This window comes from Schistocerca gregaria, chromosome 7 (genome assembly GCF_023897955.1).
Source record: "Schistocerca gregaria isolate iqSchGreg1 chromosome 7, iqSchGreg1.2, whole genome shotgun sequence".
NCBI classification, from domain to species: Eukaryota; Metazoa; Arthropoda; class Insecta; order Orthoptera; family Acrididae; genus Schistocerca; species Schistocerca gregaria.
In genome coordinates, this window is record NC_064926.1 from 254,444,723 (window position 1) to 254,470,112 (window position 25,390).

General features: G+C 42.2%; 1 protein-coding gene across 2 annotated transcripts in view; it reads right to left on the reverse strand.

Moving 5' to 3' along the window:
• Window positions 1-25,390, reverse strand: part of LOC126281614 (lipase 3-like) — a 143,274-nt gene that overhangs the window by 59,898 nt on the left and 57,986 nt on the right. Inside the window, exon 8 of one of the 2 annotated variants that reach the window (XM_049980725.1) lies at window positions 18,815-19,180. The exons of the other annotated variant lie outside the window; for it this stretch is intronic. Within the exon in view, the coding sequence (XP_049836682.1) occupies window positions 19,028-19,180 (153 nt within the window). The 3' untranslated portion in view covers window positions 18,815-19,027. Of the gene's footprint in view, window positions 1-18,814; window positions 19,181-25,390 lie in introns of those variants that run through there. 2 annotated transcript variants of the gene reach the window in all.

The window sequence follows — 25,390 nt, forward strand, 5'->3', positions numbered from 1 at the left end:
CATTATTAAGTTGAACGGAAGAGGGGTTAATGTGTCTCCTTGTTTAATTTCTTTATCTAGTATAATTTCATCTGTGAATCCTTCGTTAGTTTTAACTCTCGTTTTATTAATGATTTTCACTAAACACATTGTTCTCGCTTGTTGATTAAGGCTTTGTGTAATTCTATCAAAGGCTTTTGACAAGTCAACGAAGCACAGGTAGCTTCCATTATTAAAATCTATGGATTTCTCCACAGTCTGTCTGAAAGCGAAACTTGCATTATTATGCTTCTATTTCGCCTGAATCCTTGCTGTTCCTATGCTATTTCTATATAATTCTGCATTCTATCTCTAACTAGTTGAGTTAACAGTTTTAAGTTATGATCAATGAGGGTAATTCCCCGGTCATTATCTAATAGGCCTACTTACTTACACATTTTTTATATACTGGAATTGTAACACTTCCTTTCGATTCTCTTGATATCCTGTCTTCGTTCACAATACTGTTAAACAATATATGAGGTTGTTATATAAAACCCACCCTCAGTATTTTATTAATTCACTACATATTCCATCTGTCTCTAGAAAGTTTCTATTTTATATTTTTATTGCAAAGCATATTTCCCGCAATAAGAAATCTAGCTGGTTGTCATTTTCAGTGATTTGGTCACTAGTTTCAGCCTCCACCTTTGTTACGTCCTTACACTGTAACTTAAAATAATTTTCTCAATGATGGCTCTGAGCGCTATGGGACCTAACTTCTGGGGTAATCAGTCCCCTAGAAAATAGAACCACTTAAATCTAACCAACCTAAGGACATCACACACATCGATGCCCGAGGAAGGTTTGGAACCTGCGACCGTAGCGCTCACGTGGTTCCAGACTGAAACGGCTAAAACCGTTCGGTCACAACGGCCGGCTTTTCTCACTGAATTTTTCTTACACTCTGTATCTCAACTTCCATTAATATCCTTCATTTGCTTGTCGAGTATTCACCATACTTTCTTTTGTGATCCATAATGGCCTCATTCCATATATTTTGCATACTGCTCCCAAAATTCTTTTATTTTTCGAATATCCAACTTCAGCCTTTACGAATGATCTTATACTCCGTATAATCGTCTTTACTTTAACTGGTTTTATATTTTAGTAGTACTTTCTTCTCCTGACTAGATAATTCTTTAATATTTTGCTTAAGCCATGGTGTTCCGTTATGTAGTACTACACCTATCATATTCACTCTTTTAATACCTGAAGCTTCTCGTGCTGCCTTCTGTAAATTCGATTTGAGAGTTGTCCATCTAACTTCAAGCAACGTGTAGCGCCATTCTGTGGGCTATCTCATGAAGCTTGTCGACTGTTTCCCCGAAACTTCCCAGACAACAGCACAGCCGTGGCATCGAGCTGGAGCATTTCTGCCCAAAACATGAGGCTTTACCCATAAAACTGCTCCCGGCCATACTAGAAATAATGAGTGTGCGTCGCTCTCGCCCCTTCTGAACAGCATGTTGCAAGGCATCCCCGATATGCTCAATAACGTTCATGTCTGGGGAGTTTGGTGGCCAGCGGAAGTGTTTAAACTCAGAAGAGTGTTCCTGGAGCCACTCTGTAGCAACTCTGGACGTCTGGAGTGTCACAAGTCCGACTGAATGCGCAATGGACGTGAATGGATGCAGGTAATCAGACAGGATGCTTACGTACGTGTCAGCCGTCGTATTCGCATCTAGAGATATCAGGGGTCCATATCACTCCAATTGCACACGCCCCATACCATTACGGAGCCTCCACCACCTTAAACAGTCCCCTGCTGACATGCAGGGTCCATAGATTCATGAGGCTGTCTCCACGTACACGTCCATCCGCTCGATACAATTTGTAACGAGACTCGTCCGACGAGGTAACATGTTTCTAGTCATCAACAGTCCAATGTCGGTGTTGAGGGGCCCAGGAGGGCATAAAGCTTTGTGTAACACAATCATCAAGTATACACGAGTGGGTTTTCGGCTTCGAAAACCCATATCGATGATGTTTCGTTGAAAGATTCGTGTGCTGGCACTTGTTGATGGTCCAGCATTGAAATCTGCAGCAATTTGCGGAAGGACGGAACTTCTGTGACGTCGACCGATTCTCTTCAGTCGTCGTTGGTCCCGCTCTTGCAGGATCTTTTTCGGCCGCAGCGATGTCAGAGTTCTGATATTTAACGCATTCCTGATATTCACGGTACACTTGTGAGATGGTCGTACGGAAAATTCCCTCTTAACCGCTTCCTCTGACATGCTGTGTGCGATCGCTCGTGCGCCGACTATAACACCACGTTCAAACCCACTTAAATCTTGATAACCTGCCATTGTAGCAGCTGTAAACGAACAACTGCGCCAGACAGTTTTGGTTTTATGTACGCGTTGCCGATCGCAGTGCCTTATTCTGTCTGTTCACGTATCTCTGTATTTGAATACGCATGCCTATACCAGTTTCTTTGGCGCTTCAGTTTATTTCTTGATTGAAGACGGTATCGACAGACTTTGCTGTGATCTTCAGGTCTTAAGAATCTTTTTGTTGTGAGATGGGTTCATTTTAACACACGCCAATTCGTTAAGTGGATACAAATCAGAATGTTAAATATTATTGGGTGCTGATTCTTATCCCCTTGACAAGCTGGCGTGTAGTTCAGCGTAAAACGAACACGTTTGACAACAAACAGATTTTTAAGATCTGAAGATGACCGTTAAGTGCCGAAGCCAGTTATATTAAACAAACAAATTTTTATTGATTGGCGACTCCATAGAGTGCTGTGGGGACAACGTCCACATGATGAATATAATTAGTAAGAAGGTCAGCATAGGCCGTAATTTCGATGATTTATTAACAGCAAGATCGATTTTCGATCACAAAATGATCATCTCCAGTGCTGGAAGTTAAACATTACACTTAGCGATCAGTGAATAACAAAAAAAAGACCACAAATACAACTGAGTATAAACCAAGTGTTGGTAAGAACATACCTTTAGGTACAAATTAAAGCCCGTAGACACTGGTGACTAGTTATTAGCAGAAACAAAAGCTATAAAACGATCACGATAACTGAAGCTGCTGTTTACATTCACCCATACAGCAAACCTTGGTATGACAAGGGCTTGGAACGCCCTTTATGTGACATGTATTACGTGAAGACTTAACATTAATCTATTTGGCAAGAGATTACCACAAAATGCCAAATGTGCACTTGCAAATCATTAATTGAATATTTCAGTTTTAGAATTGTACATTAAAAACGTATAGCAAAAACGAAATGGGAAATGCACATCTTACCAACATACACTGGCGTGTTATTTTCAAAATAAACTTTAAAAAATCCAAGAATAAAAATCAACGGGTAAATAATAAGGTGTCAGATTACAGGACTAGTAAAAAAGAAAATTATACAAATAACTTGACATCAAATATAAAAGAATTTGTTGTAGTGCAGTAACCGCCATATGGCGTCGGAAGTCAGAGGTGCAAAGTTCTTAATTTACGTAAAATATTACGTTGAAACCAAGACCTCAAATGCATAAATAGTGGTGACTGGACGATATATACCCCGATTTAACTGATAAAAATGCCATGAAACACAATATTCTGTACTAAAAAATTTTAGGGTGTAGATTAACAATTTTATCGTATTTAATGATATGACGATCACAAATCTCATTCGTCCCGTCTGGACATGTTAACACATTATAACCGTATTTCTTGGGACAAAGCTTTTATACTTTAAAAATAACACTGTTTCCTTATACCTAAGTTCTGTTTGTATCATATGACGAAATTTTTTCTGTACATAATAGGTCTGGTAGTGGACGTTTCTACTAGGCTAGCGTATTTCGTACGGTTGTATCTCTAGCCAACATATCACTAATTCTTTGCAGTTTGTAACAGTAGTTCTTACTGATGAGTGCGCTAAGCGATCTCTGCATCCACAATGTGCTTTTATATCATTCGTCTTTTCATAATTACGATGATTTTTTGTAATTAAGCCTCAGAAACGGTTATAATGTGTTAACATGTCCAGACGGGACGAATGAGATGTGTGCATCATCATGTCGTTAAATACGATAAAAAATTATTAGTCTACACCATAAAACAATTTTTATAAAGAATATTGTGTTTCATGACATTTGGACCTGTTAAAGCGTGGCATATATTGTACAGTCACCACTATTTATTATCTGAGTTCTTGTTTTCAACGTAATATTTTACGTAAACTAAGAACTTTGCACTTCTTCCTACGCCAGATGGCGGTTACTGCGCTATAACAAATTCTGTTATATTTGATGTCACGTTATTTGTATAATTTTGTTTTTTGCTAGTCCTGTAATCTGACATCTTACAATTTACCTGTTGATTTTTATTCTTGAGCATTTCTAGGCACTACACTCTGGAACCGCGCGACCGCTACGGTCGCAGGTTCGAATCCTGCCTCGGGCATGGATGTGTGTGATGTCCTTAGGTTAGTTACGTTTAAGTAGTTCTAACTTCTAGGGGACTGATGACCTCAGAAGTTTAGTCCCATAGTGCTCAGAGCCATTTTTATTCTTGCACGATTTTTTTAGTTCGTTTTGAAAATAACAAGCCAGTGTCTGTTGGCAAGAGGTGCATTTCCCCTTTCCTTTTTTCTACACGTTTTTAAGGTACAATTTTAAATTTTAAATATTCAATTAACGATTTGCAAGGACACATTTGGTATTTTGTGGTAATCTCTTGCCAAATAGAGTAATGTTAAGTCTTTACGTGACACAAGTCACAAGGCGTTGGAAGCTTCTGTCACACCGAGGTCTGCTGTATACGTGAATGTAAACAGCGGCTTCAGTTATAGTGATCGTTTCATAGCTTCTGTTACTGATAAAAACTAGACACCAGTGCCAACGAGCTTTAATTAAAACACTAAATGTATGGTCTTACCAACAGTTGGTTTATACTCAGGTGTAAATTACTGGCCATTAAAACTGCTACACCACGAAGATGGCGTGCTACAGACACGACATTTAACGACAGGAAGAAGATGCTGTGATTGCAAATGATTAGCTTTTCAGAGCATTCACACAAGGTTGGCGCCCTTGGCGACACCTACAAGTGCTGACATGAGGAAAGTTTCCAACCGATCTCGCATACACAAACAGCATTTTACCGGTGTTGCCTGGTGAAACGTTGTTGTGATGCCTCGTGTAAGAAGGAGAAATGCGTACCATCACGTTTCTGAATGTGATAAAGGTCGATTGGTAGCCTATCGCGATTGCGGTTTATCGTATCGTGACATTGCTGCTCGCGTTGGTCGAGATCCAATGACTGTTAGCAGAATATGGAATCGGTGGGTTCAGTACGGTAATAGGAACGCCTTGCTGGATCCCAACGGCCTCATATCATTAGCAGTCGAGGTGACAAGAATCTTATCCGCATGGCTGTAACTGATCGTGCAACCACGTCTCGATCCCTGAGTCAACAGATGGGTACGTTTGCAAGACAACAACCATCTGCACGAACAGTTCGACGACGTCTGCAGCAGCATGGACTATCATCTCGGAGACCATGGTTGCGGTTACCCTAGACGCTGCATCACAGACAAGAGCGCCTGCGATGGTGTACTCATCGACGAACCAGGGTGGACGAATGGCAAAACGTCACTTTTTCGGATGAATCCAAGTTCTGTTTACTGCATCATGATGTCACATCCGTGTTTGGCGACATCGCGGTGAACGCACATTGGATGCGTGTATTCGTCATCGCCATACTGGCGTATCACCCAGCGTGATGGTATGGAGTGGCATTGGTTACACGTCTCTGTCACCTCTTGTTCACGTTGACGGCGCTTTGAACAGTGGATGTTACATTTCATATGTGTTACGACCCGTGGCTCTACCCTTTATTCGATCCCTGCGAAACCCTACATTGCAGCAGGATAATGCACGACCGCGTGTTGCAGGTCCTGTACGGGCCTTTCTGGATACAAAAAATGTTCGACTGCTGCCCTGGCCAGCACATTCTCCAGATCTCTCACCAACTAAAAACGTCTGGTCAATTGTGGCCGAGCAACTGGATCGTCACAATACGCCAGTCACTACTCTTGATGAACTGTGGTATCGTGTTGAAGCTTCATGGGCAGCTGTACCTGTAGATGCCATCCAAGCTCTGTTTGACAAAATGCCCAGGCGTATCAAGGTCGTAATTACGGCCAGAGGTTGTTGTTCTGTGTACTGATTTCTCAGGATCTATGCACCCAAGTTGCGTGAAAATGTAATCACATGTAAGTTCTATTATAATATATTAGTCCAATGAATACCCGTTTATCATCTGAATTTCTTCTTGGTGTAGCAATTGTAAAGGCCAGTAGTGTATTTGTGATCTTTTGTTTCTTATTCACTGAAGATGATCATTATGCGATCGAAAATCGATTTTTCTATTAATAAATCATCAAATCTGCGGTCAGTGCAGACCTTCCTTCTAAAGAAATATTTTATGCGATCTAAGCCGTTGCATTTTTTTAGCAAGTAAAACAAATTTCTCCCTCAACTCTAAAAATGAGAAAATTCATTGGAGTAGGATTAGCTATGAATAGGAAGGCAGGACAAAGAGTGAGTTACTCTGTACAGTTCGGTGATACAGCAAACCAACAACGATAACAATAGTTCAAGCATATTGCCGACGTCACAAACTGAAGATGAAGAGATGGAAGAATTCGATGAGGATTCTGAACGGATAATTCAGTATGTGAAGGGAAATGAAAATTTAATAATCATTTTGACTGGAATGCAGATGTAGGGAAGGACTAGAAGAGATGGTTACGGGAGAATATCGGATTGGTAGCAGGAATGAGAAAGGAGGAAGACTAACTGGATTCTGCAATAAATATCAATAACGAATAGCGAATACTCTATTTAGAAAACACAGAAGTAGAAAGTATACTTGGAAGAAGCCAGGAGATACGGGAAGATTCCGGTTAGATTATATGGCCAAGCAGAGATACCGATATCAAATACCGGATTGTAAGGTGTACCCAGGAGAGGACATAGTTTACAATTTAGTAATGATGAAGAGTACATTGAAGTTTAAGAGACTAGTCAGGAAGAAACAATGCACAAAGAAGTGAGATACTGAAGTAACAAGAAATGAAGAGACCCACTTGAAGTTCTCTTAGATTATATATACTGCGATAATGAATAACTCAGCGTGCGTTTCAGTTCAAAAGGAATCGACATTTCTAAAAAGGGCAGTAACAGAGACTGGAAAAAAAAACATAGATACAAATAAGGCAACTGCGAAGGAACCGTGGACAACGGGTGACATACTTCAGTCGATCGACAGAAATGATCAGAGAAATTCAAATCACTTAGAAATGACACTAATGGGAAGTGCTGGGAAACTAAGGCGAAATGGCTCCAAGACAATGTGAAGCAGTTGAAATAGGCACAATTGTCGGAAGGATTGTCCAGCATACAAAAAAGTCGAAACAACATTCTGTGCTATCAAAAATAAGGGCGGTAACATTAACAGTGCAATCAAGATTCCGCTGTTAAGTGCAGAGGAGAGAGCGGATAGGTGGAAAGACGCATTGAAGGCCCCTATTAGAGAGAGGACTTCTCTGGTGATATAATAGAAGAAGAAATAGGAGTCGACAGGGAATAAATAGAAGATCCAGTATTACCACCAGAATTTAAAAGAGCTTTAGATGACTTGACAAGAAATAAGACAGAAGGGGTATGCAATATTCCATCGGGTTTTCTAAAATCATTGGGGGAAGTGCCAACAAAATAACTATTCAAGTTGGTGTATCATAAAGGTAAAGGCAGCAGAGATGGATTTATGGAAGCAAGGTTGAAGAAAAATCAAGACACGTTCATAGACATTTTGAGCGTGTAAAACGCGTATAATGATGCAAGATGTTCAAAATCTCAGAAAAATGAGTAAGCTGTTGGAAAAGATGGATAATATACAATATATACAGGAACCAAGAGAATAAGAGTGGAAGACCAACAACGAAGTTTGCGGATTTGTAAGGGGGTAGGACAGGGATGTGGTCTTTACCCCCTACTGTGCAATCTATGCACTGATAAAGCAGTGATGGAAATTAAAGAAAGGTTCAAGAGCGAGATAAAAATTCAAGTGAAAGAATATCAATGATAAAATTTGGTGGTGATATTGCTGTCCTCAGTGAAAGCGAAAAAGACTTAGATTCTCTTAAATTAAATGATTAGTCTAATGAGTACATAATATGGACTCAGGGTAAATCCATGAAAAAAAAACCAAAGGAATGAGAAGTAGCAGAGATAAGAATAACCAGAAACGTTATATCAGAAGCTTTCATCACGAAGTAGACTAAGTTAAAGAATTCTACTACCTGCACGGCAAAATAATCCATAACGGACGGAGCAAGGAGGGTATAAAAAGCAGCTACAAGTCTACTTGTATCAAAAACACCCCTCGAGGAAGAAATTTCTGAGAATGTGCTCTGGAGCACAACATTATACGCTAGTGGAAGATGGATTGGGGGAAATTCGGAAAAGAAGAGAATCGAAGCATTTGAGATGGGGTACGGCAGAAGAACTCTGAAAAATTAAGTGGACTGATAAGGTAATGAATAAGGAGACTTTCCGCAGAAACGGCAAGGATAGGGGTGTGTGGAAAACACTGACAAGAAGGCAATATACGGTGACAGGACATCAGGGGATAAACTCGATGGCACCAGAGGGAGCTGTGTAGGGTAAAAACTGTAGAGGAAGACAGAGACTGGAAGACGTCCAACAAATAATCGAGGACATAGGTTGCAAGTGCTACTCTGAGATGAGTTAGAGATGGAGAACACCAAACAAAAGACTGATGACCACAAAAGATTATCTGTTGCCTGCACACTTTTATTTCCTTTTCTTTCTTGGTAAGACACAGACATCCTGCGGCCTTGTGTGTTAACACTCATATGGCAAATTGCCAGATTTAATAGTTCCATGCTACCGCTGTGATTTTCTCTTAGTCTGTCAGTACTCCCATTCGCCATACATGTTTCGTTACGACATAGCTGCTTCATACGAAGCTAATAACACTGACACTGCTATAGTATACTTTGATGACGAAAGTCATGGGATACCCCATAATATTGCGTCGGACCTCGTTTTGCCAAAGCTAGTGCATGGACTCGATGTGGCATGGACTCAATAAGTCGTTGGAAGTCCCTGGAGAAATACTGAGCCGTGCTGCCTGCACAGCCGTCCATAATTGCAGAAGTGTTACCGGTGCAGAGTGTTGTGCACAGACAGACGTCTCGATTATGTACCATTAATGCTCGATGAAACGCATGTCGGGCAGTCTGGGTTGCCAAATCATTGTCCAGATTGTTCTTCAAACCAATTGCGAATAATAGTGGCACGGTTACATGGTAACGTTGTCCAGGAATATGAAGCCTGTGAATGGCTGCAAATGATCTCCAAGCAGCTGAACATAACCACTTCCAGTCAAAGATAGGTTCAATTGGACTAGAGGACCCAACCCATTCCATGTAAACACTGCCTACACTGTAATGAAGCCACCATCAGCTTGCACAGTGCCTTCTTGACAACTTTTTGCCCTGGCTTGATGGAATCTTTGCCACTCTCTAACCCTACCATCTTCTCTTATCAACTGAACCCGGGCTCATCTGACCAGGCTACGGCTTCCCAGTCGTCCATGGTCCAATCGATAGCGTCACAAACCCAGAAGTTGATTTTTCATTCGATGTCTTGCTGTTACCAAAGGCAATTGCGTCGGTTGTCTGCTGCTATAATCCATTAACGCCAAATTTCGCCGGACTGTCATTACGGATATGCTCGTCGTACGGCCCACGTAGATTCCTGTTATTATTTCACGCATTGTTGCTTGTCTGTTAGCAGTGACAATTCTACACAAACGCCGCTAACTCCCTGTCAAGTGAAGGCCGTCGGCCACTGCTTTGTTCGTGGTGAGAGGTAATGCCTGAAATTTGTTGTAATCGCCACACTCTTGACACTGTGGTTGTCGCAATAGTGAATTTCCTAAATATTTCCGAAATGGAATGTCCCCATGCATGTAGTTCCTATACTACCTTTCCGTGTTCAGAGTATGCTAATTCACGTAATCACGTCGGAAACCTTTTCACGTGAGTCACCTGAGAACAGATGACAGCTCCACAAATGCTCTACCCTTTTGTATCTTGCGTACGCGATACCAAGTCCATCCGCATATGTGCGTATGCTACCCTTTAACTTCTGTCACCTCACTGTAACTTCCCTACACTCATTATTACAACTACTATTATTATAGCATTCACTGAAATGTTAGCTCTCTGAGTTGTCTGGTTAGGTGTACGGGTGTTGACTGAAAAATAATGCCTCCATCTTCGTAATTTTTCAATAGTTTGCAGCATTGGTATGCGGCAGGTACTGGCTTGTTCCGTAGTCTCTTTTCTCAGCTCCAGTTGGCGGAAAGCCTTAGCATTGAACGATTGTGTGGTTACAGTGTAGAGTATGGAACCCTGCGCAGACGGTCGGTCAATGTGATTTAAGCAACGTGCAGTCATTGAATTCTTGACAGCAGAAGGTGTCACCCCAAAGGAGATTCATCAGAGAATGAAAGCAGTTTATGGTGATTGTTTTTATGTGAGTACTGTGCGTCGCTCGGTGAGTAAGTTTAAAGATGTTGAGGCGGGGACATCTGACTTGCTTGACAAACAAAGAGTTGGGCGTCCTGTGACAGCAACCACCGAGCTTCACAAGCAAAATGTTGACAGATTGATTCAGGACGATCGTCGTATCACTCAGACAGAAACTGCAAGTACAATCGGCATTTCTCAAGAACGTGTGGGTCACATTATTGCTCTGCTCGGCTATCGGAAGATCTATGGACGACGGGCACCTCAGATGCTGACTTCTGAAATGAAGGTGCACAGACATAAAATTTCCCAGGAACTCTTCTTGCGTTACGAGAATGAAGGTGACGCCTTTCTCCATTCAATTGTGCCAGGGGACGAAACGTGGGTACACCATTGCGACCCGAAAACGAAAAGTCAATCTATGGAATATCGACACAAAGGCTCGTCCCAGAAAAAGAAATTCAACACGCAACCCTCAGCTGGAAAAACCATGACCACAGTGTTCTGGACACAAATGGTGTCATCCATGTTGATTTCCTCGATCGTGGAACAACAATAAGTTCAGAGCGTTACATCACAACGCTCGAACTCTGAAACGACGGCTCACAAGGGCCCGAAACGAAAAGGGAAATGTTTTCCTGCCGCATGAAAACGCCAAACCATACACTTTACATGCCACCAGAGTAGAACTTCAGAGACTAAATATCACCACCGTACGGCCTCCTCCATACAGTCCTAATTTAGCACCGTCTGACTTGCATCTGTTCCCGATAACGAAAGACGATCTGCGAGGACATCATTATGTTTCTGATGATGCCGTTGAGAGAACTGTGAGACTGTGGTTGCTTAAACGGTGTCGTCTTCTTCCATGACGGCTTCAGAAAACTTCTTCATCGTTGGTAGAAATGTATCCAACTGACTCGTGATTATGTGGAAAAGTGAATATTGGTAATTAAAGATCATGTTCTAAGGATTATTTCTACTTTTGATTTATTAAAATATTCCTATCCAAACCCAGTTAACAAGGGTGGAGGCATTACTTTTCATTCAATCCTCGTAATAAAAGACAAGAAGGATCTAATCTTCGCAGGTGAAATAAATGCATAAATAAAAGATATGGCATGTGTACGTGACATCGTTGTCACTGAGTAACGATTTGTATCTGCCCTGTGCATCTCTCTGACCTACTGCTGTGATAGCGGAGGACACCTGCTCGGCAGAGGACACGTGAGCAGCGATGGACGGTGCAACAACAGCTAGCAGTTTTGCTTAGTACTGGGGCCTAAGCGCAGTGGCCAGCACACTGGACTCGGGAGGACGACAGTTCAATCCCGCGTCCGGCCATCCTGATTTAGGTTTTCCGTGATTTCCCCAAATTGCCCCAGGCAAATGTTGGGACGGTTCCTTTGAAAGGACACCGCCGACTTCCTTCCCCATCCTTCCCGAGACCGATGACCTCGCTGTCTGGTCTCCTTCCCCAAAGAACCTAACCTAACCTTGGGCCTTGCAACGAACTTGTAACGTCACACTAGTAGCCATTTGCGATACAGTTTCGGAAAGCTTGGGTCCGTGCAGTGTCCACAGTAAATCAGTATTTAATTGAAAAAGTACCGATTAAATAATTTAAGTTGTTGTGTGCTATTGAGAACTTGCATGCATTTAAATGCGCAGTCAACTGTTACTAAAGTTTTCTGAAATGGTCGCTCCCCGCCGTGGACGGCTGCTGGCACTCGCAAGACCTGCAGTGTCACGTGGTGTGACGTACCCGCCGCGGCCTGTCTTTCTCGAGGGGCTCGCCTAATATGTGTGAGCGCTCGGTTGGGACGAGCATACCTGCAAGGCGGCGGCCTGGCCACCTCGTGGTTGGTGTTTGACTGTCGGCTACTCTACCACTGAAACAGGTGAGCTTTCTCCGGGAACTGTTGCTTACCCCTTGTGGACTACTTGGTGATGCCTTTTGTAATGGGCAGTAAGTTTATTTCTTGATTCACTACTTCTTGGTTCTTTTCTGGTCTACGTGGTATTTCTGGTCATTACTCTGATTTTCTGCTGTAAGCGAAGGCGCTCGTTGTATTTTTCTGTGAGGCTGCGTTTAGCCAACTTCCTGGACATGTGTGAGTGATTCGTGGTTAGCGTGGATTACGGTTTGGCTTTTTTGATTACTGCCCATGTTAACAGGTTCTGTGCCTTGGTTGTCTGTGTACTCAAGCCCGCGCTTTCTGTCAGCTTTTTCTGTAAAGTCAACTCAAAACTGTTTGACTCGTGCGTTTCCTATTTAGTGTTGGCAAGCTTTCTTTTATTCATTGGTGTTTAGTATTTTATTACAATGGTGTTCAATGCACTCAGTGCTTGCCGAACTCGTTTCATTCATTGGTGTTTGGTATTTATTAGAAAAGAATTTAAATCATGAGCGGTTTTTTTTTTTAGAATAGTTCAAGAATAAAAATGACTCTGAGCACTATGAGACTTAACTTCTGAGCTCATTAGTCCCATAGAACTTTGAACTACTTAAACCTAACAAACCTAAGGAAGTCACACACATCCATGCCCATGGCAGGATTCGAACCTGCGACCGTAGCGGACGCTCGGTTCCAGACTGTAGCGCCTAGAACCGCTCGGCCACCCAGGGCGGCTTTTAGAATAGTGTTTAATTCTTCTCACGTATGTGTCTTCCAGGACACACTAGCCTTATTTCTTGAATTCAGGAGCAAACTCGACAGGTGTCCTCGCTGTGTCCATTGGCTGCTGTTGCGACATTACCAATTCACTTTTAATGTAAGTTCCTCATGCATGTATGGAAAAGGAACTATTTTGGCAGAACACTCTGCCACCTGGTCCTTATTATTAAATGTTTTCCGAACTAGCTGCCTGTGTGATAATTATCTTGAGATTTGTTTAATTATCGCTTCTGCCCGCTGAGCTTACACGATTCCTTCTGAATATTTAGTCGGCACTGCTGTTGTGTAATTAACGGTAACAATAAAGATACCCCGTTTGCCTTACTTTGATATTCTGTGTCACAGCTATGTATGGTACCGATAAGGGGACCTTTATACACACATCAAAAAAGTTTTGCGTCACCCCAGTTCCCAGAACTTCTGAAGATAGACGTTGACTGTAGATATTCTGTCACAGACACAGTCCCTTTGACTGTTCATAGATGTCACTGAACCCACCCATAGACGTAAACAACCATGCATGAGCAGCGCCTATTAGACCGAGGGGCTCTGACAGCTGATCAGTTCCAGCCATTCCACCAGGAAGGAGGTAAAAGCGTCCTGTTGTCCGTAGTTCACCCATGCCTAGACGGTCAATACCGCGGTTCGATCGCGTGCGCATTGTTACTATATGCCAGGAAGGGCTCTCAACAACGGGAGTTTCCAGACGCCTCGGAGTTGTTGTTCGGACACGGGGGAGATACAGAGAGACAGGGACTGTCGATGACATGCCTCGCTCAGCCCGCCAAGTAGCTACTACCTATGGATTGTGGCTCGAAGGAACCCTGACAGCAACGCCACCATTTTGAATAATGCTCTCCGTGGAGCCACAGGACGTCGTGTTACACCACCATGTTGAATAATGCTTTCCGTGCAGTCACAGGACGTCCTGTTACGACTCAAACTGTTCGCAATAGGCTGCATGATGCGCAGCTTCACTCCCGACGCCCATGGCGAGGTCCATCTTTGCAACCACGAAACCATGCAGCGCGGCACAGATGTGCCCAACATGCCGAATGGATCGGTCAGGATTGGCATCTCGTTCTCTTCACCGATGAGTATCCCATATGCCTTCAACCAGACAATCCTCGGAGACGTGTTTGGAGGCAACCTGGTCAGGCGAATCGCCTTAGACGCACTGTCCAGCGAGTGCAGCAAGGTGGAGGTTCCCTGCTGTTTCGGGGGTAGTATTATGTGGGGCAGACGTACGCCGCTGGTGGTCATGGAAGGCGCCGTAACGGCTGTACGATACGTAAATGCCATCCTCCGACCTATAGTGCAACCACGTCGACAGTATATTGGCGAGGCATTCGTCTTCATGGACGACAATTCGCGCCCCCATCATGCACATATTGTGAATGACTTCCTTCATGATGACGGCATCGCTCGACTAGAGTGGCCAGCACGTTCTCCGAACATGAACCCTATCAGTATGCGTGGGATGGATTGAAAAGTGCTGTTTATGGACGACGTGTCCCACCAACCACTCTGAGGGATCTACGCCGAATCGCCGTTGAGGAGTGGGACAATCTGGACCAACAGTACCTTGATGAACTTGTGGATAGTATGCCACGACGAATACAGGCATGCATCAACGCAAGGGGACGTGCTGCTGGGTATTAGAGGTACTAGTGTGTACAGCAATCTGGACCACCACCTCTGAAGGTCTCGCTGTATGGTTGTATAACATGCGATGTGTGGTTTCCATGAGCAATAAAAATAGCGGAACTGATGTTTATGTTGATCTCTATTGCAATTTTCTGTACAGGTTCCGGAACTCTCTGAACAGAGGTGATGCGAAACTTTTTTTGATGTATGTATTCCTCGAGATTTAATGGAACTGATTTCACTTTCACACATGAAATTCATGCTTTGAACATAGTGTTCTGATTAGTCATTGGGTCGTAAAGTCCACTGTTTTTATAAGCTTGGTAACCTACCTGCCCGTGGAGGCATGTTCACACTAAACTTAAGTTCCATAAAAAATAGTTACTAATGACTTTACGGTACTTTAATCAAACCCTAAAGGAACTTTACCACTTTTAAAGCATTTTTTACATTGACGTTGGTCTTTGGTCGCCTTCTGCGATTGCCGATTAACGCCAAATTTCGCCACACTGTCCTAAATGATGCGTTATTTCACTCAGTTTTTCTTGTCTGTTAGCACTGACAACTCTACGCAAACACCGCTGCTCTCGGTCGTTGTCCAGGGTGACAGGTAAAGTCTGAAATATGGTATTGTCGGCACGCTCTCGCCGCTGTGGATCCCGGAATTTGAATGCCCTAACGATTTCCGAAATGGAACGTCCCGTGCGTCCAGCCCCGACGACCATTCCGTGTTCGAAGTCTGTTGGTCCCCATAGAGGGGCCGTAATCACGATGGAAACGTTTTCACGTGAATAGCCTAAGCATAAATGACAGCCCTGTCAAACCTCTGCCCTTTTACACCTTGTGTACGCGATACTATTGCTGTCTGTATATGTGCAGAAAGCTACCCCTTGACTTTCGTCACTTCAGTGTAAGTTACTTACAGTCATTACTACAACCTCTACTATTATAACTTTCATTGAAATGTTAACTCTGTAAGTTGCCTGGGTAGACGTAAGAAAAGACCTGAAGAAACATATCTTCTAAGTTAAAGTAACTGCATAAATGAAAGTAAATACCGTACGTGCCGTGGACACGCGACGTCCTTGGCTGTTAGTAACCAGTTGTATCTGCCCTGTGTATCTCTGTCTGTTGCTACGATACCGGAAGGGCGCCTGCTAGAGAGCGTGTGAGAGTTGAACGGTGGTATAGGGATATGTTCGGCAAGCAGTGGGGAAATGACTTCCTGGCAGCGGTGTGGAGGTATAGTTTTCCCTAGTAAATGTAGGCGCTCTGTTGCGCCGAACGTAGCTACAAGGGGGACATGTGGCCTGTGTTCTTGGCGCCAACATGCCGGCTGGAGTTTAACTGTCAGCTAGTCAGCCGTTGGAGGAAGCGAACCTGCTCGGTGAACCATTGTTACCCATGTTATGGAGTACATGGCGAGGTGTTTTGTAATGGGCAGTAATTTTGTTGTTGACTCACTGCTACCTGGTTCGTTTCAGTCTAGGTTGTACGTGTGGTCGTTACTCAGATTTTCTGTTGTGAGCGAAGGTGATCGTTTGTATTTTTCTACCAGGCCGTGTTCAGCCAATTTCCTGGACATGTACGAGCGTTTTTTGGTGAATGTGGATGTTTCATGTTTTTGTGTACTGCCCTTGTTATGTACTGCCCGTGTTGTGGCTTGGTTGTTTGTGTACTCAGGCCGCCCTTTCTTTCAGTATCTTCTGTAAAGTCAACTCTAAATTTTTAATCTGGCCTTTTACCTGTTTAGTGCTCGCCAGCCTTGTTACTCATTGGTGTTTTGTATTTCGTTAGAATATTGTTTAATGCATTCAGTGCTTCCCTAACTTGTTTTATTCATTGGTGTTTTGTATTTCATTAACATAGGGCTTAACGCATTCGCTACTTGCCGCATTTTTGTTATTTATATGTGTTTTGTAGGAATAGTGTTTAATTCTCTTCATTTGTGTGTGTGACAGGGCACATTGGCCTTATCTACTGAATTCAGAAGGGAACCCGGAAGGGGTCTTCATGTATGCTTTAGTTCTTCTTATGGCATTCACAAAATCATTTTGTAATGTAAGTTCCTCACTCATTGTGGCAAAGGGATCTATTTTGGTATGACAGCTGGCCATCCGTATTACTTCTTACTAACTGTTTTTCGAACTAGCAGCCTGTGTAATAATTATCTTGAGATATGTTTGTTTGCCGTTTCTGTCCGCTTGGCTTCACTGATGCCTCGTGTATATTTGGTCGACCACTGCTGCTGTTTGCTAACTGTAGCCCACGATATTAAGTTTGCCTTACTTTCGTATTCTGACCTAAACATGTGGACGGCACCGATAAGGGAACCTTTATAATTATAGTTTATTCCCTTAGGATTCAATGCAACTGCTTTCTCTGTTCCACACATGAGGCTCACGCCATGTATATAGTGTTCTGATTGGCTTTTGTTCCGTAAAGTTCACTGTCTTTATAAGCCTGATAACCTACCTACCCGTGGAGGCATGTTCATACGTAAACTTAAGATCCCTCAAAAATAATTGCTAATGACTTTATGTTACTTTAATCAAATTTGAAGTAAACCCTAAAGCATCTTGACTAATTTTAAGGCTTGTTTACGCAACCGCCCGACGCTGATTCATTTATTTTGTATCTGTCTTAAACGCTATTAAAGTTGTGAACATTTGTTCATTTGAGATTGGTCAGTGCTGCCATAGACTTCTCTTTATGGTCGAGGCATAGTGTTCCTTAATGAAATTTTTGTATAAGTACCTTAAATTACTTTGGCTTCATCTTGGTACACATTTTTCAGTGGGCCTTAAGCGGCTTATGTAGTTGCTAGGTGTACTTACTTGTTTGTCCCATTGATGTTCTTGACCTGTTAGCCGTTAACAAGTCGCGTCGTATGGCAATTAAAACCTCTGAATCCCGTCCCGTGGTACTGAAATCGTAGAGAGCTGGTTGGGGACTGGTAATGTACTGGGATTAAAAAATTATACACTTGAAGAGCAGCTTATTATAAGAGCAAGTAAATTCTTTACAAATGGAAAATACACAGTTTGATAGCGGAAACAGTGGTGAAGTGAATAAGGCAGTTAAAGCCAAGGCCCACCACATTAATAAATGCAGTTCTTGAAATGCACAAATGTAAGATGCTAACTACAATACTATATCGCATCACGTTGTCAAGCCCAAAAGTAAATTACCAACATAGTTTGCGGTACTAAGCAGTATCAACATGACTTATTAATTGCCATACGACGCGACTTGTTAACGGTTACAGGTCAAGAACATCAATGGGACAAACCAGCTGTATTTCCATGTTAGTATCTCTCTATGGTGTTATGAGTGTTCATGGACAGACAAACTCAGTAAGAAATTCTATTCGCGCCTGATCAGTTTCTAGCATTGTACACAGTTCTGCTTGTACTACTCTCTTGTATTTGGTTTTACTTATGTTCACTTCCAGTCCCATTTCTATTGCTACTGCCACCAGTGCTCTGTATGTTTCTTTAACATATATTTCTGTTCTTCCAATGATATCAACATCACATGCATCGAAACTGCAACATTCTATTGTATATTGTGCCTATTGAGTTGATTTGCACTGTCCTTACATTGAGCGACTAAAGCTGTGGGAAAGCGATATTCACATATAGATGGAGGTAGTATCAGGTACACAGCGTATAAATGGACAGTGCATTGGTGGAGCTGTCATTTGGACTCGGGTGATTCATGTGAAATTATTTCCGATGTTATTATGGCCGCACGATGTCACTAAAAAGACTTTGAATGCGGAGTGGTAGTTGGAGCAAGACGCATGGGAGATCCCATTTCAAAAATATTTAGAAAATTCAGTATTCTGAGATGTACACAAAAACATGAAACATCCACATTGAGATGTACAGTGGAATATTTATTTTTAACATATATCGAATTTTTCTTGTAAGAAACTTTAAATTCACAGTATGACACGTCTGAATACACAAGCCAATACAACTGGAAATTATTCTTGTTGGAAATTAAACAAAATATTCTGTCTGATAAACGTGTGCGTAGGCATCCACTCTTGAATGTAGACGCTTGCGCCTCTCGTCAGCCAAGTAATTTACAAATATCTATGCATGAGGCTAATGACTTTGTCGTAGACTAGTTCCTTAGCGTGGATGGCCCATAGATAGTCGAGGTGGTTGAATGAATCCAGCGATACGAGGAAGCGCCCTATGCAATTTGGTAGCTTGTCGTACAGTCTGTCCACATCCTGCAACAATAAACAGAAATTGTCTGAATGCACATCATAAAAAATTCAATAACTGGAAAGTAAAACTTTTGAGTAATGGTCGTTAATGACACACATCCATATTGCACAGTTGGTAAAGAGAAGACCGTCATTTAGTCTCTACATCGATGTGAACAACCCGCACCAACGCCGTAGTGTTCAGGCTCTCGAAAGCGCGCATTTCGATTGTATTGACAAAACGATTCAAGGATGTTTTATAACACCTGTCTGAATTTTATGAGAGGCAGTCAAATGAAAGCCGAACATCCGCCAAAACGGAACAACTGAGTGGCTCCATTCAAAAGTCACCACACACGATAAGGCATTTATTCCAGTGGGAGAAGATACGATCATTTATTGTTTCGTAGAGAGCGGTCGGCCGCCGACGGATCCACATCTATACCCAGTCTTGCACTTCGTCGTCCGACTGAAAGCGACTTCCATGCAAACGTGAAAATAACACGCTGAAAGATCCGGGTTGTACAGAGGATACTGAAGTGTTCCCCAAGCAAATCGCTGATGTGTAGCCATAATCCAATTTTCAATGGGCAGTTGTGCGTTATCGTGCAACAGGATCATCCTCTCCGATAGAATTCCAGGACGTTTTGAATCTACGGTGGGTCGCAATTTCTGGAAAGTGTCATCATAGTGCTGCGCATTGATTGTTGTTCCAGGCTCGAGAAACTTGACGAGAAGAGGGGCCTTGCAGTCCAAGAATAAAGTCATCATGATCTTACTGGAACTTGTATTAACAGCTTCGAATTTCTTTGCTGGGAGAGGTGTGGAATGTTACCACTGCTGGCTTTGCCGTTTGCGCTCAGGATTGCGGAATGCTGTCGCGGAATCATCCCGTTGCACGTTAAGAGCCGCCCCCGGAGTGTCAATCGGATGAAGACTACGCTTCATAGATTTGGCTGAGATCACTACATTATCCTCTGTACAGTCCTGATCTTTCAACGTGAGATTGTCACCTATTTGGTGGCGTACTGAAGAAAAACGTGCCTGGATGTCGGTCTGAGCTGCAACAGGAAGTGCAGGAGAGGGTGCCATTGTGGATCCATCAGCAGCCGACCGCGTTCCGTGAAACAGTAACTGATCGTCTCGTGTCCCAGTGGGATAAATATCTTAACGCGTGTACTTATTACTTTTAAATGCAGTCATTGCTTGGTCCCGTTGTGGTGACTGTTCGGTTTTCAATTGGCTGTCCCTGGTTCAAATGGCTCTGAGCACTATGAGACTTAACATCTAAGGTCATCAGTCCCCTAGAACTTAGAACTACTTAAACCTAACTAACCTAAGGACATCACACAACATTCAGTCATCACGAGGCAGAGAAAATCCCTGCCCCGCCGGGGATCGAACCCGGGAACCCGGTCGCGGAAAGCGAGAACGCTACGGCACCACCACGAGCTGCGGACGGCTGTCCCTGGTAATAAGATTGTTTAGATGCCAACATACAAGGTAATCACAGTGGTCTTGATTTCTTACTAATGAAATGTAAGTCTTCACTTAAAAATAAAATGCAACTGGCTTAAAACACACCGATTACGAAGTTTATGAAACTGGTACGGGAGCACTACAATAAATGTAAAAGAAATATTAACGACAGAAGTGGAACTTTAGAAATGTGTCTTAAGGTTGTTACCATGGAAGGATTTTAAAAGAAACTACAAAATGAAGATACTGTGATGAAGAACGAAACTTAAGACAGTTGAACGTTAGTGCAAGAGAGTACCGGGTATAGAAGTAAAATTAAAACAGTTATCTGTGTAGTCACTTTTATCTTCTCTCAAGACTGCTATACACGGCATAGACTGTCGTCTTCAGGCGGACCAGTGGCTTCTATGGGAATTTCTTTTTCTGGATGAGCTCAGTTGTACTCCTTGCACTTCATTTCACTAGCGATTAGTATTTGTGTCACTGGTTATCGCATTATTTCACTGACGTCAACTGGTAAGGCAGACAGTAGGCCAAGGGCGTACCCAGGATCTAAAGTAGGGGGAAGGCGGGGGGGGGGGGGGGAGGGGGCAGGTCATACTAGTCTTAGGAAACAAGGACGTGAGACAACATACAGCAGTTCTTATTAAATAAAACAGTAAACCAGTGAAAAACTGCTTTTAATAAATATTTTAAATATAAGAACGCACTTGTACAATCCGAGAAAACATGCAGCATTTCTTATTAAATAAAACAGTAAACTAGTAAAAACTGAGAATATCTTCTAGGGGGGGGGGGGGGGGAGCAACTGCCCAACCCTCCCCACCCACCTGACCCTCGCTGGGTTACGCCCATGCAGCAGGCGTCTCTTTCCTCCCTCAGTCTTCTGACTGGTCTAATGCGGTGCTCCACCATTCCGTATCTTGTGCCAGCCTCTTCATTTCAGAGTAGCGCTTGCACTCAACATCCTCATTTCGTTTTTGGGTATATTCCAATCTATGCCTTCCTCTACAGTCAGTATAACCCTCTACAGCTCATTCTAGAACGCTCTACAGCTCCTTCTAGAACGAAGAAAATTGTTCCATTACGTCTCAACAGATGCCCTGTTTTCTTGTCCCTTGTTGTCAGTGATCTCCAATACGTTTCTTTCCTCGACGATTCTGCGGAGAACCTTTTCAATTAGTAACCTTATTAATCCTCCTGAATTTCAACATTCTTCTGTAGCGCCATTGCTGACACGCTTTTCTCGTCTCCCCACAGTCCATGATTCACACGTAGGTCCACAGTCTCGTAAATTCCTTCCTGAGTTTAAGGTTCTATATTTGATACTAGGAGACTTCCTTTCATCAGGAACTGTGTTTATCTGTGCTAGTCTGCTTTTCATGTTCTTCTTTCTTCATCTGTCACGTGTTACTTGGCTTCCAATTCTGCCTATTTCCTTAAGTCCATTTACCTCATGGCCATCAGTTTTCGTAGCAAGTTTATCTCTAACCTCAAATCTGCTACTCCTTATTTCTTTCGTGTTTATTCAGTTTACCCTCAATTTATATTCTGTACTGATCAGCCTTTTCATTCCAGTCAACACGTTCTCTAATTCTTCTTCGCTTTTACTCAGGTTACCAATTTCATCTTATCAATGATACACTTTCCCTCTCCTTAATCTTTCTTTAGTTTCCGCCATTGCTTCTTCGATGTATAGATTGAACAGTAGCAGCGAAAGATTGCACTCCTGTCTCACGACATTTTCAAATACAACACTTTATTCTTGGTCTTCATTCTCATCATTCCCTCTAGGTTTTTTGCGTATTGTACATTACCCGCCTTTCCCTATAGATTACACCTATTTTGCTGAGCATTTGAAACATCTTGCGCCATTTTACACTGTCAAACGCTGTTTACAAATCGTATGAAGGTGCTTCCATTATCAAGCGCAACGCCAGAACTGTCCCTCCGGTGCCTTTACTTTCTCTAAAGCCAAGCCGATCGTCATCTAAAATTTCTTCAATTTTCTTTTCCATTATTCTGTATACTGGTTCTTCTGCGCAACTTGGATGCATGAGTTGTTAGCTAATTTTGAATAGTTCACGGAATTATCTGTGAATTATCTGCTCTCGCTATAGCCGGGAGTGAATGTACGATGTTTCTCCGAAAGACTGTTAGTAGGTCACCGGTCCAATAGGTTCTAGACACCAACTTTGATTGCCACTTCCGCCAATGATTTTATAAACATCTGTCTCCTCTGCTCTATTTGATCGTAAGTCTTCCAGTTTTTTTTAACTCTAATGCTGGATTTCCTATCTCTCAGACATCAATTCTAACTTCTTTTGTCAAGTCATCTGACAATTCCTTTCCCTCATATAGTCCTACGATGTACTCTTTCCACCAAACTCGTCTCTCTTCTGCTCTTAACAGTGGAATTGCCAAGCATCCCTTATGTCGCCGAACTTGCTTTTAATTTCAGTGAAGGTTGTTACGACTTTTCCGTATGCTGAGGCAGTTCTTCCGATGTTCATTTGTTTATTTCTTTTTAGATTTCTTCAAATCTTTCCTGCGTGCATTTCGCCGTGGCTTCCCTGCACTCCCTACTTATTTCACACCTAAGTGACTTATAATGCCATATTCTTGTCTTTAACTGGACATTTTTGTGTTCCCTGCTTTCGTCTTTTCTAGTACAGAGGGCTTCTTCGCAATCAGCTTCCTTGTACCTATGATTATCTGTGCAATTTCTCCGATTGCTCTTTTTATAGATGTTTATTCCTTTTCAGTTGAAGAGTGTTAGTCTTTATCGCAGTATGTACCGCCTTAGAGAACTTAAAATAAGCCTCATAATTCTTCAGTACTTCATCATCCCACTGCTTTCCACAAGCCGATTCTTTATATTTCATGGTTGTCCTTCGTCATTATTAAATTGTGATATGAATTTATATCTACAACTGGGAATGCCTTACACTCCAGTATCAGAATCTCTGCCCGAACAACTCTTTCTTCCATTCTTTTTCCTAATACCGTCCTCCAATTCCCCCGCAATTATTAGATTTTCACATCCTATTTACATACTGTGTTACCCGCTGACTGTACTCATAAACTTCTTCTCTCTCTTCGTCTTCCGCTTGTGATGTTGGCATGTGTATTCTGTCTGTTACTGAACTGTTCGTAGTAATTCGCTCTCTCCATTATCTTCTTATTCATGACGAATCGTACTCCGTTTACTCATTTTCTGCTGCTGTTGATATAACCCTAACTGACCACAAAACCTTATCTTCATTCCTTTTCACTTCACTGATCCCTATGATCCCTACTTTAGATAAACTTGGCCTTTGCATTTCCCTTATAAGATTTTCTAGCTTCCCTACCATATTTAGGCCTCTGGCAATCCACGCTACGACTCATGGATTCGTACCCTGTCGTTGGTTGTTTAATCTTTTCTAGTAGACACCTGCCCCTTGAAAATACTCCCGGAGATTCGAAAGGAGAAAAATTCGGAATCGGTTTCCAAAGGAAAGATCATCATAACAGTTTCTTTAATTACAGGTCAAGTGGCTATATCCAGGAAAAGAGTTTCTTATGTAATCCATTGATCCACCTGAATATGTTGGTATAAGCACTCGAAACACGACGTAGAACAAAATAAAAGTAACTGACACGGATAACTGTTTACTTTGTGTTCTATATAATCAACAGTCGCAGTCTCCTGATAAATGATCGTGGGAAACTGAGATACATATTGCTTCAAAAATAAAAATACGTAAGAGAAACGTTTCTTTTAGTGTATGAAGGTTACTTAGTTACTGGTGAAGACAGATTTCGTATGATAATAAATCAAAGACGTTTTACGTGGATTTGGGAAGAAAGTTGGCAAAAGCACGGAAAATGTAATTTATGTTTGTACATAAGACATTAGTTCACTAAGTCACGCGTATACGGATGCGGCAGTTCTCATTCATTTGTAACATCTGAATACCAGTTGCTGTATACTTAGGGGAAATTGTACACCAGTCTATGCAAACTCTTTAATAGATGCAAAGCCAAGTGAAAATGAGAGCTCGGAGGAATTTAATTTTGTTCATTGGGATGCTGCCGTCTTTGGCGCCAATAGTCAAGAAGGATGGGAGATTAGGATTTATCGTCCCATTGTACGTTCATTGGAAACTGAGCACATAGTCGGATTAGACAGTAATGGAGAAGAGAATTGGCGTTGTCCTTTTCAAAGAACCGATGTAGCCTTAACTACTTAAAGAAAAGTGCGCAAAATCTAAATTTAACCCTTGACCCGAAAAAGAATTGATTCTTCCATAATTTTTTATATTTAAATTGTACTGCCCCAAACTTTATGACTTTTTTTTCTAAACTTTCTGTGTACCTTACAACTGACATTAAAAGAACTGCTTGTCTCCCCCTTGATAAACCTTAATTTGCTACACTTGTGCTCCTCAGCTCAGTATGACACGGAGGGCTTAAAGATTCAGACTGTAAGAAAACAATTTTTTTTTTAAATATCGTCTTCTGACTGAATTTATGAGCCAAAATTTCCTTTCCTGTGCCAACCTGTTCATCTCACAGTAGCACTTTCAACCAACGTTCTCAATTTTTTGGGGGTGTATTCCAATTTGTGGCTTCCTCTGTAGCATTTACCCTACAAAGCTCTCTCTAGTACCATGGAAGTTATTCGCTGTCTTAGCGGATGTCCGTTCACCGTGTCCATTCCTCTAGTAGTGTTTTCCACAAATTACTTTCCCCTCCGATTCTGAGTAGAAC